This window comes from Aulonocara sp. 'chitande type north' Nkhata Bay, linkage group LG8 (assembly GCF_057382095.1).
Source record: "Aulonocara sp. 'chitande type north' Nkhata Bay isolate Kocher_YH1m ecotype deep benthic linkage group LG8, A_spYH_male_GT1.1, whole genome shotgun sequence".
NCBI classification, from domain to species: Eukaryota; Metazoa; Chordata; class Actinopteri; order Cichliformes; family Cichlidae; genus Aulonocara; species Aulonocara sp. 'chitande type north' Nkhata Bay.
This window is the reverse complement of record NC_141351.1, coordinates 18,427,594-18,442,562: the sequence shown is the minus strand read 5'-3', so window position 1 is coordinate 18,442,562 and position 14,969 is coordinate 18,427,594. Positions and strand designations below refer to the sequence as shown.

The following is a 14,969-nucleotide window of genomic DNA, read 5'->3' as shown; positions in this document are numbered from 1 at the left end:
TATGCATTACATAACTGGGGAACTGCTCTTTGAGCTGATCATCAGTTTCTCTATTAGACGGTTTTTTAAACATAATATTTGTGTCTTTGGGGACCTGTACCTCCAGTTGAGAAGCACTACCAAACCAACCCGACAGTGTTATCCAACCACAACACTACAAGATGTAATTTAATGCATGCTAGTAAAAGCTTCTCAAAACCACAGCATGCTAGTGCTGGATTGGAGCACAATGGTCAAGTTTTTCACTACAATGAGGATGTCAATGGGGATGTTATGGATGGTGCGAGGTTAGAATGACAAAGAACAGCTGGCTAAAATATGTAATGACAAAGAAAGATGTTAGGATGGGAAAAAGATAAGAAAGTAGCCGATTGAGGATTATATAGAGATATAAACATGGGGGCCATTACATAGGACTGAATTGTACTCTGATATTAACAGGTGGAGGTCTCCAAACGGGGTCTCGACAACTTTACGAGCTGCCACTTTAGGTGCACACAGTCCTGCAAACAAGGTCATGCTCCTGTGGCTGACAGGGTGCACATGTTTAGATTTTTTTTAACTAAATTTAAATAATTTCCAAAAGTGTTTCACCTAAATCAGGAGCACACGTGCACCACGGTTGGTAAGCTTATTGGGACAGGGGATGTTACAGAGCAAGATCTCCTGGGTGGTAGATGAAGGATGACAAGCAGATGATGGAGGATGAGGCCCAATGGGTTACTATGCAACTACTGAGGGGACAGGGGGGATTAAGAGGCAGGGCTGACACTGCGGCGGCCTACTGTACCATCTGTGCGTTCGTTGCCATGTTGGTGTCTTTCAGGGCATTGATGGCGCTCACTATACTGTTCTTACTGTTGTTGGTAGAAGGCTGGGACGAGAACGCAAACACTCAAAGTGAACACATACGTCACACACACATAGAGAAAGATGCATTAGAATTGAAACACGCCTTTCAGGAAACGGGGCTAATGTTGGTGGAAGCTCCCGGGCTATTGAGAGCTAACAGGGTAAATGAGAGGGTGAGTGCCACAGAATGGCCTCTAGATCATCCCTTTTACTGCCTCACTAACTCTCTATGCCGCTCCCACTTAACTACACAGAGTGACCCCTGGGGCAGAAAAGAAAAAGAGGAGTGGGGAGCGAGATGCTTAATAGCAGCAGAGGCTGATGGAGATTGCTGGGAAACAGAGCAGCAGACATTTGACTGAAACTGACTAAAGGTGAAAGAATAAAACCAGCATTACGGAACTAATATTTATAAATTATGAGTGAAAACGTTGGTTTAAAAAAAAAAAAAAAAAAAAAAAAAAGGTTAAAAACTTGTGGAAAGGACTGCAGGATTATGGGATCTAAAAACACGCCATAGAAAGAAACTCCTCTGCAGATATAAAACAAGGTCAATGTGAAAACGAAAAAAAAACAAACAACAACCTTAAAATGAATAATAACTACTGCACAACAAAAGATATTCATTGAAATAATAGGAGGAAAAGTGCGCAAAAGAAAGACTGTGAAAGACAGAAAAAGAACAGAAGGCAGAAAATCGAGGTCAGCTGACAGAGGAGAGATAGGACACCATGTAGCAGAACAAAAGAGGGCAGAGAGGTGATGAAGAGAACCTTACCTTAGCAGAATCTGACTTCTTGTTGAGTAAACTTTTGCATGCTGTGGAAAAAAGGAGGATAGAAGGGGAGAGAAACAGGTAGAAAAGTTAAGATTTACTGATGATGATAGTTCGTTCGTACCTCTAACCTACGTTACATCTATGAATCCCCAACACCTCAGTCACTGTGACAAAGTAAGCTTAGATGTTTCCAAAGCACAACATGCATTTAATGGATTTCTCGGGCATTTTACGCCCCTTGGCTGTACAGGCTGCTACAATCTGCAAAACCCATTCACATCATAATCCATTCATTGCCATCTGGGGATATAAGAGAAACCTGAGAGCAAAGTAAACTTCCTCAGTCCATTTCCTGCCTGGAAGACCCCAGCAGATCTAGAAAGAGAATGATGGCCAGACTCAAACTGCCGCCAGGACTGACAGTGATGAGCTAGGTTAATGTAAATCATTGATTTCCTTTAAGGGCTCCAGTCACTTTTCCTCTCAGTCTAACGCTCTCAACTCTCTCTTGCTTGCTTTTCTCTTGTTTTTCTACCAACACACACAGGTTCCAAAAATCTTATCTTGAGTTTCTTACCTTCCAATAGGAAATTGGAGAGGGATAGAGGGGGAGGGAAGAGGGGGGAGGGTTGTAAGAGAGGGCTTAGTATTTCAATACATGAGAGGAGAGATAAGGGGCACAGCATTTACAGCAGCAAACAATATCAAGTGAAAACTCATGCTCCCTAATCTTGGCTGTTGCATTGATAGCAGCTTATACTTTGGCCTGGCCATGCAGCATCCAAAGGAAAAAAAAATTTAAAAAAAATTAAAGTTTAATTTCCAGTTTTCATTTTCATTCAAAAACTAGATAAAGGACAGCTGATTGTTCACAGTGCAAACATCTGCTCTTCATTTGGCTACATCTTCTATCAAGCAGTCACCAGGGTGCTAATGTGACAGCATGGGACTACCACGTTCACATGCTCTCTAGCACAAATTTAACATGGCAAGATGGGTAGAGGTCAAGGTGACCCACAGGAGGAGGGCTTCACCACTCGAGCAAGATTCTAGCTCGGTGATGAGAAAGGAAAAATGTGTTAGAAAGCATCTGAAGGTGTGTCTCCCGAGAACATTTTGTAGGAATTAACCACACAGGACACCCACATGCGAAAGGCAGCAAGGCAAAAACCGAATTAGAAACACAGAGAGATGCTTCAAACTCACACTTCTGTCACATTCTGCTATAATGCCATTAAAAGGAAACATCATGAGCAAACGGCCAAGCCTTGCCTCAGAAATACTCAGAAGTGCAAGGAAGCAGTTATAGGTTTGCAGTGATGAGTGACATCATCAGAGGACCAAAAGCCAAAAGCCAAGAAAAAGAAAATAAAAAACAAAAATCTTGATTATGGATGACTTAAAAGGAGGAGAGATGAGGAGTCCAATCTGGAGTGATGATGTCACACATATTTACAGAAACTTACAAAACAGGCAACTTGGTCCAGTCTCAGTGAAGGAGCCCGCATTCGGAGGGCTTTAGCTGACAATTAAAGCACCACAGGCACCCCGAATCTCAGCGCACCAATCACACATCCTAGGATTAACACCCGCCTCCCCTTAGGTGTCTCAGGTGAAGTTATCTCCCCATAAACATTTTACCTTTATCCTGCCTACAAACAGATCCTATGGAGAAGTGTATAGACACTGCAGAGCAAAAAAGATCCTCCGTTCTAAAAAGGGAGACAGAGAATCCAGTCTGCTCTACATTGCTTCTAATGTACTCAATCCATGGAGCCACCATTGGAATCGCCGACCTTCACCACCCATCTCCACCGGGCAGGATGAGAGGAAAATCTGATTTTAATACTTTCAAAACAATCCCTCGATCTAATGTGGCAGACTTGCTGCCACATTAGCTTGTGGGGTTCCTGTCTCAAGGGGGAACTTTGCTTTGAAAGTACTAAAACAGACCTTAAGAGGGGGAGTTGAGACGTGGGATGCCTTTAACCTCAAGTGATTCATCAGGAAGAAACGGTGATGTTTTCAACAGTAGCGGCACTGAAGTCAGCACTCCCATCCTCCGTCTCAGTTATTCTCCCCTCTAGCTCCTCAACATCCAACTTTCTTCCTTTGTCCCATCAAACCCAGGTCTGACGATGGCAGCACGCCAACCCAGCTCTTGCCGGCCCCCTGCAATGTGAGTTCCCGCCCCCAGGATACATGCCCCTCCTCATCCCCTGCCCCAGTCCGCCCTGTGCGAGCACAGAGACGTAAGGGGTCAGCTGGAGGTCAGGATGGAGCTTGCTGGAAGTGACGCCATAACTAAGTGAAGATGAAATGTGGGTTACGAGGTCACGATTGAATGGCGCTGATGTGTGAATGTAAAAAGCACTTTTTAGTGCAGGCTGACGTAAACTCAAGTGAAGCTTATTTACATGATTGCTACACAATACCCCTAAATGAGAAAAATCTGTGAGGGGATGCATGCTTGTGGGTGTGTATGTTGATGAGGATGCTTGCAAAGGCTGCATGCAGGATTTGGGGAATGGTGATGAGGGCCAACCCTGTCCCATGAAAGAAAATAGTTGTGTATGTAAAGAGGAAGTGGATGGGCGTGTCTCTGGGACGTACCTTCCTGAGCCAGTGAGGCCGTGGAGGAGGCGGCAGCAGCAGAGTTGGTATGCTGCCGGCCCACTATTGGATAGAAATGCTACAGTTGGGAGGGGCTAAGGAAATTATGCAGGTCGATCTCATGCTGTTCAGTCATGGGCCGAGAAAGCTACAGGGGGTGCTGGCTACAGCCCAGATGCATCTTAGACTTTGATACAAACGGGCCAAAGCAAAGACGTGCACCCCTGTGGATTCCTAGGCCCAGGGTTGAAATCATTAGCCATCGACTGACCAATTACTTAAAGGCTGAGAACAAGGCTTCAACGAAAACAAGTCACTCTCAGCAGGCTGAGATAAAAAACACAGAATCTTAATAGTCACCTGGTTTTATAACACCACACTTTCCCCCAAACATTAAAAAAGAAAAATCTCATTAAAGTCTAGGCTTCGTTCTCTCAAACATGCTCCATGGGCAGCAGAAAAGAGGGACACATACGCGCGCGCACACACATACACACAGGGAGAGATACATTAGCACAGACAAGGACATAACTGGCACCCACATATAATCTGGAACAGATTATGACAGAATATCAAATTTTAGGCTGCTAACATACATGATAATGCACTCATAATAATTCAGTAATACAATATTTCTATCATATCACAAAGAAGCTTCGTGTTTCAGTTCAGTTTAATGTTGTAAGCAAGCAAACTCCTGGGCGCACACAAAAACATTGTTATTTTGAGAATGAGTGGGTGAGCGTGCGTGTGTGGTGGGGGGGTTAAAAAAGGTGCAGAGGACTCTATCCACTTTCCTTCCTCCACTCCCTCTGCATGTGCTGCGTGGGAGGCTGAGGGCGAAGGGCACACCCACCTGAGAAGTTTCTGGACACCAGCATGGTGGTGAGAATGGCTCCCTGGAGGAGGAGGAGGAGAGGAAGGAGAAGAGAGAAGTGAGGGGAGGTATAATGAGAGCATGGCGTTTTTCTTTATTTACTTAATGTTGTCTGTAAAACTCTGCCTAATGTTTAAAATAAAAAAAAAATAAAAAAAAAACCTTGTATGCTGTCTGGGGAGATGCACCTTTAACTGTACATTCTCACATCTCAAAGCCCTATATTCCTCTATGCAAATTAATTTAAATGATGTGGCAAAACAAAATAGCTGATACTTGAGGCATGAGTTTGCATCAGTGGCAGTGAATGCAAACTACAGTAACTGGAGCTGGTTGACATTTAAAATGTTTCCAATAGAGGGGGGAAAAAAAAGCTGAGGTTCTCAAAAGTGAAATGTTCATACGCAGCAATTTAGAAGATCAAAGACTTTGGCAGACATGTGATCTCAGAGTTTGGCTGATAGTTTCGATGGTTGATATCAACCCCTCAAAGCAGCATAATTTACAAACCGAAACATTTTAAACCTCGCAATCCAAAATATATGTCGAAATGATATAATAGACAGGGCAGGTTTCAACAGCTTCACAGCAAATGACAATGAATGAGATGCACAGCACAGCGAGTTAAAATATTTTCAATAGTCTCCAAAAACAGACGCATAGAGTGAACTCGAGCTTTCCAACACTATTGCATTGTTACATTTTAGAAATAATCGTCCAAACACAAGTTTCCTTATTTTTGTGCTACGTTTCTATGCTCACACAATAACTAACTCATGAAATGTCACGCACAATAACACCCATATCACAACTACATTGCACAATTATCTAAGATACACAACAATATCTGTGTAGCTTAACATATAATACACCAAACAAGGGATTAGTTACTTATTCACTGCACTGTTGTATTGTTGTGTCTTGTTATTATTATTCAATTCAGTTCAGTTAATCAGTTATATCATCTTTCTCTGCCATGTGCCCCATTCGAGCCATGAAATGCTGACAGATCAAAGTGGAATGATGAATATTTTAAGAGCACCTACATCTTTTAATAAAAGTGTTGACTGATAGATCACATCTCCCAAGAGGAAGATGGTATACTTCCACGCTGATATTTTGTCCCAGCCCTTTAAAACCACAGGATAAAAAAAAAGTAACCAATCAAGGCTGGTTTAAAGCCTGAGAAGCCTACCTTGAGTTTTCGGCGAGCATTGAACTTGCGGAGACATTCGACTGTTTCCTGTCTGTGCATCATGGACGCCACTGTAGAACGGTGCTGTAAGGGGACAAAAATGGAACAAAATAAGTCAACAGATTCTCAGGGCAAGTATGAATCCGAGTTATAGTTATGTGACGGCTTTAATATGGTAAATCCCTAGGTTTTTCCATAATGTACTCTGTGGTCATTTAGGTGAATACTTACGCAGATCCATGGGTGTTTGAGAGCCTGTTCAGCAGTGATTCTTTTGGCTGGGTTAATTGTCAACATCTGGTTAATCAGGTTCTTTGCCTCTGGGGTCACCGTGTCCCACTCTGGAGACGGGAACTGAGGAAATAGGAGAAACAAGTGATACGTCAGTTGTGAGAGATTTCTGGTCAGCTGATCAAGTGGGTTTCTAGCAGATCCATGCCATATGGAAACCAGTGCTTGAGTTAACTCCTTAAAATAGGGAAGATTATGGAGGGGGGGGGGGGTTGGAGTCACAGAAAACATGCTGCAGTTTTAAAACTCAAATCCCTGCAAACAGGCTGAAAAGTGACTTCATTATTCATCGACTGAGAGAGGAGAATACCCCTTCTCTGACTCTCACACACTCTCTCTCACACACACACACACCCCTCTGCAATGCGTCAGGAAGGCCCTGATAGGATCAATAGCTTTGGACCACATCTCAATTGGACACTATTAAATGTTCGAAAACTGCTTAGCAAACCCCTGCACTGCACCCATCACACCTAACACACACACACACACACACACACACACACACACTTACATCGTATGCCCCAGCTTTGATCTGCTGATAGAGTTTATGTTGATCTTCGTCCCAGAATGGTGGATATCCCACTAACAAGATATAGAGAATAACACCTGACAGGAAACAAAGAGGTGAGAAGTGATTCAGCAAGATCATGTTACAATACCATTTACCGTGGGCAGCAAAGAATAAAATCAAGACAAGGAAATGCAACAGTAAGAAAGGGAAAACTTAGTTATTGCAACACTTTATGAGCACAATGAAGTCACCTCTCTGAGAGAGGCTGCAAGATCATCATGCTTTTTTTTATGATTCCCATTAACCCCTACGAAAACAGTTTTACTTTTAAATGATACTTAAAAGCTGTTGAATAGGTTCATTCGACCCGAGGCACACACAGGTGTCAAAACTCACCACAGGCCCATATGTCCACAGGCTTGCCATAAGGGTCCTTCCGCAGGACCTCAGGGGAGAGATAGCCAGGAGTGCCTGCAAACCCTGCCCAACAGATAAATCAGAAGATACAATTAACTCCCGGTAAAGGCTACTTTCATGCCGTTATATAAACAGCTTAAATTATAGCGACCCGTATGAAGGGCCAGATTATGATAGTGTAGAGTCACTAGCAAATACCCATTAATCATTTCATCCCCGCCACAGAGTCAGCCAAGTGCTGGCAGCTTGGCTGTTAGCCAAGACACAATGACCTAAGCATGACCTGGAAAGTGGCAGTGAGCCTCTTAATCAATGCTCCTGCAAATATTCTGTGGCTTCAAAGCAGCAGATGTGAAACTATGTGGCTTGCTGTATGAAAGAGGGCCTGTTCAGCAGTGATTCATGCCCGGTGTAGGAACTATCAAGTGCTAAACACCCAGATAGAATAACAGATCAGGTAAAGGACCTGCTCATTTGATATGCGTGTTTGTGTCACTGTTTTTGTTTTCTTACCAAACCAAGCCTGCTGGTCCCCCTGCACTTCAATAGCAAGTCCAAAGTCTGCCAGCTTCACTGCGGCTCCCTTCATCTTACTGGCCAACAACAAGTTCTCAGGCTGAGACAGACAGACACACACACACACACACACACACACACACACACCGCAAAGCAGAGATCAAGACAGTGAGAGACAGGCAGTTAAAGGCACTCTTCAGTAAAGCCTTTCCTCAGAAATATTTATATTTGATGTGTTTGACACAGCATGTGGGGGTGGGATAAAGGTGTGAGAGCGTGATGGAGAGACAGAGGAGGTAGGGAGAGGATAAGTAGTTGAGAATCTCCCCAACACCTTATATGGGCATGGGTCCGTAGCCATGGAAACCACTCGGGAATCATTTAGGTAGAGCTGCAGACTGCATGCTAAATGGAAAGTGTACTTAGCGCGAGGCGGCGTGTGTGGCAGTTGTAAATGGCCGTTGTTTGGGCAGCGGGACATAAAGGGCTGCAGTAAAAAGCCCACTCAGGATAAAAGGCCAACAAATCAGACAGGCAGCGCTCGAGGTTATTCTCTGACATAGTGTGCACACGTACAAAAGCCGCCCACATGTGTCTCAGACATCCCTTGAGATAGCGGGTTTTTTTCCCTACCCCCCTGCCCCTCACTTCGTAGTTTCAAATTCAGTACATATATTATTAACATCTCATCAACTTAAACTGGGTTAAACGTAAAACTGCAGGCAACAGAGAAGCCATCCTCATCCTCTACTCTTTACATCTCAACCCATCAGCAATTTGGGACAAATCAAATCTCCTGACGCTTGAAGGGTGGTGTGATGTCACGCTCGTCTATGCCTCCGCCCAAACACAGCCCCCTCACGAGTGAGCTTGTGCACGTATGAGCTCTTGAGTCCTTGCCATAGGTGAGACGAACCCTTCCACGTGATCATGACTCAACATCTCTGTGCTCAACACGAACATACATCATGTGATTATGCACGCGCAGACACAAAAACACACACAGTCCCGGTCAAGGACAGGCAGGATGACAGATCTGACAACAGACAGAGGAGGGCGGGGGCAGTAGACGACAGTAGAGCAAAAATTGCGGAGAGGGAGAGGAAGAGAGATGGAGCAACTGAGAGCCATCTGTATGTTGCCATGGCCACGAGCAGAGGTGTGTGTGTGTGTGTGTGTGTGTGTACATGTGTAAGAGTGTGGTTGTCATGGAAACGGGCAGCCACTCACCTTGAGGTCTCTGTGCACAATATCATGCTGGTGGATATGATTGACACTCTCCAAGATCTGACTAATGCAGTGACTATGGAGAGAGAAGAGGGGACAGAGGGAGAGAGTGAGACGTGTCAGTCACCACCCTTCATTGGAAAAAGAAAAAAAAAAAAACACCACACATTTACCCCACATGACTCGCCTGCCAGGCAGAAAAAAAAAAGGATGCATGGTATTGCCATCATTAGAGAAAAAAAAAAAAAGAACACGCCCCCAACAACGAGACATCGTTCTTGATCACTGTGACAACTGGCAACATGAAACTGGAGCTGTCGCACAAATGGATTACATATTTTCCAGAGATAGACAAAAAAAAAATAAGTTCAGACAACCTGCAGCGTTTCCCACAGAAATAGATTCTATTTGTGGCATGTAGTGTGTGTGCTCCACTGCAAGTATTTTAATTGCCCAGTCCCTCGTGACAAATACGAAACAGCATTCAGCGTTGTATTCATTGCCTCTTCAGTTAACCTCTTGTCCCAAGAACCAACTCCACTGCATCAGACAGCACTGGAAACTGTGCTCCTTGCTTTGCTGCACAGCCCTAGTCACATCTGTGTAACAGCAGAGCCAGCGCTCCAACCTGCTGCAGGTTCTGGTTGAAGTAGCTCTCTAGCTTGCGACTGATCTCCAGAGCAGAATAAGGACTACAGTCAGCTGAAGTCCATTTGACCATTGGGCAGCTGAATGATTCAGCCCGGCGGCAGTCCTATTTTACATGCACGTTTGTGAGACAAAAATCATACAGTTTGAGAAAGAAGAGAAAACGAGCTTTACAGAGTTATTTGGTGTATCACAGCAGCAGAAAGCATTCAAAAGGTACTGCTGTCTGAACACAGACAGAAAAATCTGTCCCTGGCTAGATTTGACCATGTGTGTTTCACGTTAGCGTAACTCCTCGACCAGTTTGGGCCAGAGAGAAAATGCAAATGTTTCCTGAAAAATGAGAATTATTCTATAAGACAGCCAAATTACAAAATTCTTCCAAGTAGCTTATATGATCCTTGGGTTAAGGACCATATCGTCCTAGTATGGAAAACTGGTTGAGGAAAACAAGAAAACTTCTAACTAGCTAGCAGCTAGTTAGGAGTGATTTAAGTTTCAGTATAAGACTGAGGCGAAAATGTCCCCCAGTAAATCAATCACGGACAACCTCACGTTCTTGGACAACTGGAAAAGAAAATAATGCTGGCAAGGCTGCAGTTATCATACCTGGGCAGCCTGCCAAGTAAAGTCTATGTGTGGGAAACACTGGCTTTTGAGTGATGAATTAAACATTTCAAAAAGCGAGATGTAGTGATGGAATGATAGCCAAAAGACCCAGCTATAAGCGTTTTCCAGGCAAAACACTAATACTGCATTGCTACAGCTTTTGGAAAAAACTGCACCTTTTTGACTTTTAGCTGTATTTTAAAAAGTAGTATGAACACGTCACTGTGGATATAAAGCTTATGTAATAGACGCTTGACGGCCAAGAAAGTTAACCAGTTAAAACAGTTAACTCGATTGATTAATGAGCACACTAGCTGTTAATTGCATCTCTACCGTGATCCCTAAAAGCAATCAATTTTACGTTTCAAACCCATTATCCAGGTAGAGTAGCTTAAAGAACAAATACTACGTATCTGATGTGGGAAGGCTTGAACCATCCAGTCAATAAATCTGTATCCCAGTAGCAATTCTAATAATGGGGGCGGCAATTCAGCTGCCACCGATATTGTTGCCATTATTTCTCAACACTGGCTCATAAGCATGTTTCACACAATCCTGTGGAGTGTGTTGGCACATTACACGTATTCTGAAATTTTCTTACATGCCCGTACAAGACCATCCTCTTACTGTTGTACACACTGTGGCACCGGGTGATGATTTCACTCTCCAATGCTCATGTTCAGGTTAATGGGTCAGATGTCACCTGCCTACAAAGAGTGAAGCCCAGGCTTAAATCATATGGCTTGGTTTCTGTGGGTCTGTTCACAAAGACCCCTACGCTAACTGCAGACAGAATTCATAATCTGCCCACCACACAGCCACAGGAGGATAGTGCAAACAAAGACAAAAAGATTATATGAGACAACACCAACAAAATCAAAGAAAATCATGTAAAATGCCAAATAAAATTTCACAAGTTGCCAAGGCGAGGTCCCCTAAACACATTCAGTGAACAGTAATACAAGTCTTCACATCCGAGCAGACTGAACTGGCGTTTTTTGCCAGAACTGTTGGCTGACTGTGCAATTGTTTCAGTATTATTTGAATGGTCCTATACAACGCCTATTTTAAGACAAGTTAATCTAAACTTCACATGTCTGAATGAGGTCACTAAAATGCACAGATTATTCAATCTTATCCACAGTAGGTTATTACACACAGACTACAGACAATATAACCTCACTCCTATATTTGCTCTTGCAGCCAACGACGCAACATTTGCTGTGCTCTGCTAGCTGAGACATTTTGGAGAGTGCTACTCTCTACCCCTTTGCACTCACTTCTAAATAATATAGCAGTGACAAGGCTGGATTACACACTTTCTAGCTGATTGATTATCACTTGCTTACAGAGCCGGGAGGGCGCTCGATATGACAGTATATTTTTAACAAATTTTCATTTAAACGTCACAGTTTATTAAATCAAAACAAAAACAAATAAACAAAACAAAAAGAACAGAACTGCATTTTTACTATAATTGGGGGGGGGGGGAAACAGAGTGAGACATGTGATTAAAGAGAGAAGGGGGAGATTGGGGAACCAATGAACTTGTTGACAAGTAAATGCATTTCCTGATAAGAATACCAGCAAGCCAATTACATGCACCGCTGTGTGCTTGTGTGTTCATAAAATGAGAGTATTTATATATTTAATAGGATTATGCTGTTTGTCTGCAGTACCGTGTGTCTGCATGCAAAAAACCCATATCCCAAAAACGATTGGGCTATTAGTAAGTCATTTAAAACTCAAATGACTGAAAAACAGTACACAAACAACACAATGTTGAGAATGAGGACGATTTTTACATATATAAACACATCCATAGCACAGCATGTGAAAACAAGGATAAAGTTGAAAATTTGTTTTGTTTTCCTTAAATTTCCAAATTTGAAAAAAAATAAAATAAAAATCTATGTATCTTTCTTAACCTTGAAGATGCCACATTGTCCCAGTCTTTAAATTATTGTGGTTTAACACCAATGTAAATAGATAAAGACTTCAGTCATGTCAGCAGCTTCATAAAGGGGGCATATTTTGCCGTGCACTGGTCTGGTTCTACCTTTAGGCATGTGTGTGGTTGTGCTCCAGTTTTGCTGGACTTTGTTTTTGGACTACATAACAGTTTTGAGAGATTCCTCAGACAGAGAACTTCACCTAAACCACAGAAATACAGGAAAGCCTGGTTGCATCATTGCTTGGCAGTTTTTGTACACAGCCAGATTCTTGGTCTGAATCTCTGACCAGCCTTTCCTGTGCTGCGTCACATATTCAGATTATAAAAGCCAGAAACAAAACAAAAGCTAGGTTCTGAGCAGAAGGCTATTAGATTATTCTGTTATTATATGTTACCTTATATATGTAATCAAAGTAGTTGAATTAGAATACTGCTGTAGATCATATTATACCCTTTAATATAGAGTGTGTGATCTGTATGTAGTTTAGTTCTCATTATACTTTTGAGTTAAAAGAACATATTCACTTATTAGTTTATTAGATAAGTGTGCATCACTCTGTATCCTTGATCTGCTGTGAATGTGTTACATGCTTAATTGTTGAAACATGAAGAGAAGATTGTAAGCAGGAGACTCTGTGTCTAAGGCAGGGGAGACAGACAGACCACATTCCACAACCCCACCTTACAGAAAGCAGAGAAACAACTGCCGAGGTCATAACTTAGGCGCTGTAACAGAGAAAGAATGTGATGTTTTGGCTTTTACGACTAGATGGGGGCCACTAGAGACTATAAAAAGCTGAGCAACCCGTCACCATTTTGAGACTTGCTGTGACCCTCTTCAGGCATGTCTCCCCATCATGATGGTCCTTATGCTCTTAAGTGTTGAATTGTATGGAAATAAATGATTGTTGATTGAGCATAAATACACCGAGTATTGTCCTTCCTTCAGCCCAAAGATTCAAAGAATTGGGAGATTTCAACAAGGCTGAAGTACAAAACTTGGTGTAATATCGCACAACCAATGAGGTTAACAGGTCAATAGCACAATTGTGCATATTAAGAGATATCCTCTATTTTAGTAAAAATGGAGAATATCACCACATTAATGATTTTCCCATCCAGTATTTTGCAAAAGTAAAATCATTTCTGAACTTAAAATGGCAAAGAAGTGGGAATGTCAACATCTATGACACAGAATCTTAAATGATTCAGACAATCTGAAAAACCTCTCTACAGACGAGGGACAAGGCTAATAACTAAGATCGTCTGGCCTTCAGACAAAATGTAAATGAGAAGCCTAAGAACACTTTCTAAAAACCAAACACCATTCTCAGTGAACACAGAAGCAAAGAGCATGTCCTGCAGAGTAAAAAGTGCATCTAGCTTCTTATTGGCACACAGTTCAAAAGCCAGCATTCCTGATGGATTCAACAACGTTTGAGGGTGCTTTAGTGCACGCAGCATCAATAACTTGCACATCTGTGAAGGCACCTAAAATGCCAAATAATGTATATATTTAGGTTTTGAAGCAACAAATGTTGCCATCCAGTCAATGTCTTCTCTTTGTAAGACCTTGCTTATTTTCAGGATGACAATAACTGAATTTAAATGAGCATAATGGTGCAACAAACCTGACATCCACTGAAAACATTCCAAACTGTTGAGCAGCTGAAAATCCTTTATCGAGCAAGGATTTTACGTCACATTTTTGTTTTTTGAAGAGGTGATAAAACACAATTATGAACATGCCAGTCAATATGTTTTCATTGCACCATTTTCAAATTAATATAGAATTCAAATCAGTTGCAAATCATCACATTTGTAATTCTTTATATTTTACAAAGTGTCTGGGAAGAGCAGCTTCATTAAGGGGCGTTTACCTGGCGTCAGCCTCACTGTAGTACTCCCTGGCTACAATGTCTTCAAAAAGCTCTCCTCCTGTCACCCTGTAAGGGGAAGGGAAGGAAGAAGGGTCCGAAGAAAGAGATGGAGAGAGACAGGGAGTCAAATAACAGAGAAGTTGTTAGCATACACAAACAAACCGCAGTCACACGCACGGATAAAATGTCATTGTGTGTGTGTGCACAGAAGATACTCACAGGTCAAAGACTAGGTAATGAAAGCCTTCCTCTGAAATGCTGTCATGGAGTCTCACTGCAAGAGAGAGGGTGGGAAATGAGACTGACAGCAGCTAAGTGAAAGACATAAAAAAATAAAAATAAAAAAAAATACTGTTCTGTTCGGCTGTAAAGCTTCACGTAAACTGAAAAAAACAAAAAAAACAAAGCTCAAATATAAATATGTGAAGAGAAGAGAGGCAGACATGGAGAAAAATAAATGTCATTTATGATTGTGATGTATTGATTCTCCTTTCTTAACCACAGCAATATGAGCACACCCAATGATTAGGCAATTAGTGAGCACTTAATTCAACCATACTCTCCCTGCAATTACTGCAACTGAGTGATGGTTTCTGGA

The 14,969-nt window shown here is 42.3% G+C and overlaps 1 protein-coding gene across 14 annotated transcripts in view; it reads right to left on the bottom strand.

The window, feature by feature from the left end:
* LOC147323602 (calcium/calmodulin-dependent protein kinase type II subunit gamma) overlaps positions 1 to 14,969 on the bottom strand; it is a 41,932-nt gene that overhangs the window by 12,039 nt on the left and 14,924 nt on the right. For 6 of the 14 annotated variants that reach the window (XM_086304048.1, XM_086304054.1, XM_086304057.1 and 3 more), the window contains exons 4-15: positions 14,591 to 14,645; positions 14,372 to 14,437; positions 9,284 to 9,356; positions 8,051 to 8,153; positions 7,517 to 7,600; positions 7,121 to 7,215; positions 6,547 to 6,669; positions 6,316 to 6,399; positions 5,100 to 5,142; positions 4,244 to 4,306; positions 1,631 to 1,671; positions 791 to 874 (exon numbers count right to left, since the gene is read on the bottom strand). In XM_086304048.1, the coding sequence (XP_086160174.1) occupies positions 791 to 874; positions 1,631 to 1,671; positions 4,244 to 4,306; positions 5,100 to 5,142; positions 6,316 to 6,399; positions 6,547 to 6,669; positions 7,121 to 7,215; positions 7,517 to 7,600; positions 8,051 to 8,153; positions 9,284 to 9,356; positions 14,372 to 14,437; positions 14,591 to 14,645 (914 nt within the window). The remainder of the gene's footprint in view (positions 1 to 790; positions 875 to 1,630; positions 1,672 to 4,243; positions 4,307 to 5,099; positions 5,143 to 6,315; positions 6,400 to 6,546; positions 6,670 to 7,120; positions 7,216 to 7,516; positions 7,601 to 8,050; positions 8,154 to 9,283; positions 9,357 to 14,371; positions 14,438 to 14,590; positions 14,646 to 14,969) is intronic. The other 8 variants (XM_086304052.1, XM_086304060.1, XM_086304053.1 and 5 more) reach the window with 3 other exon arrangements.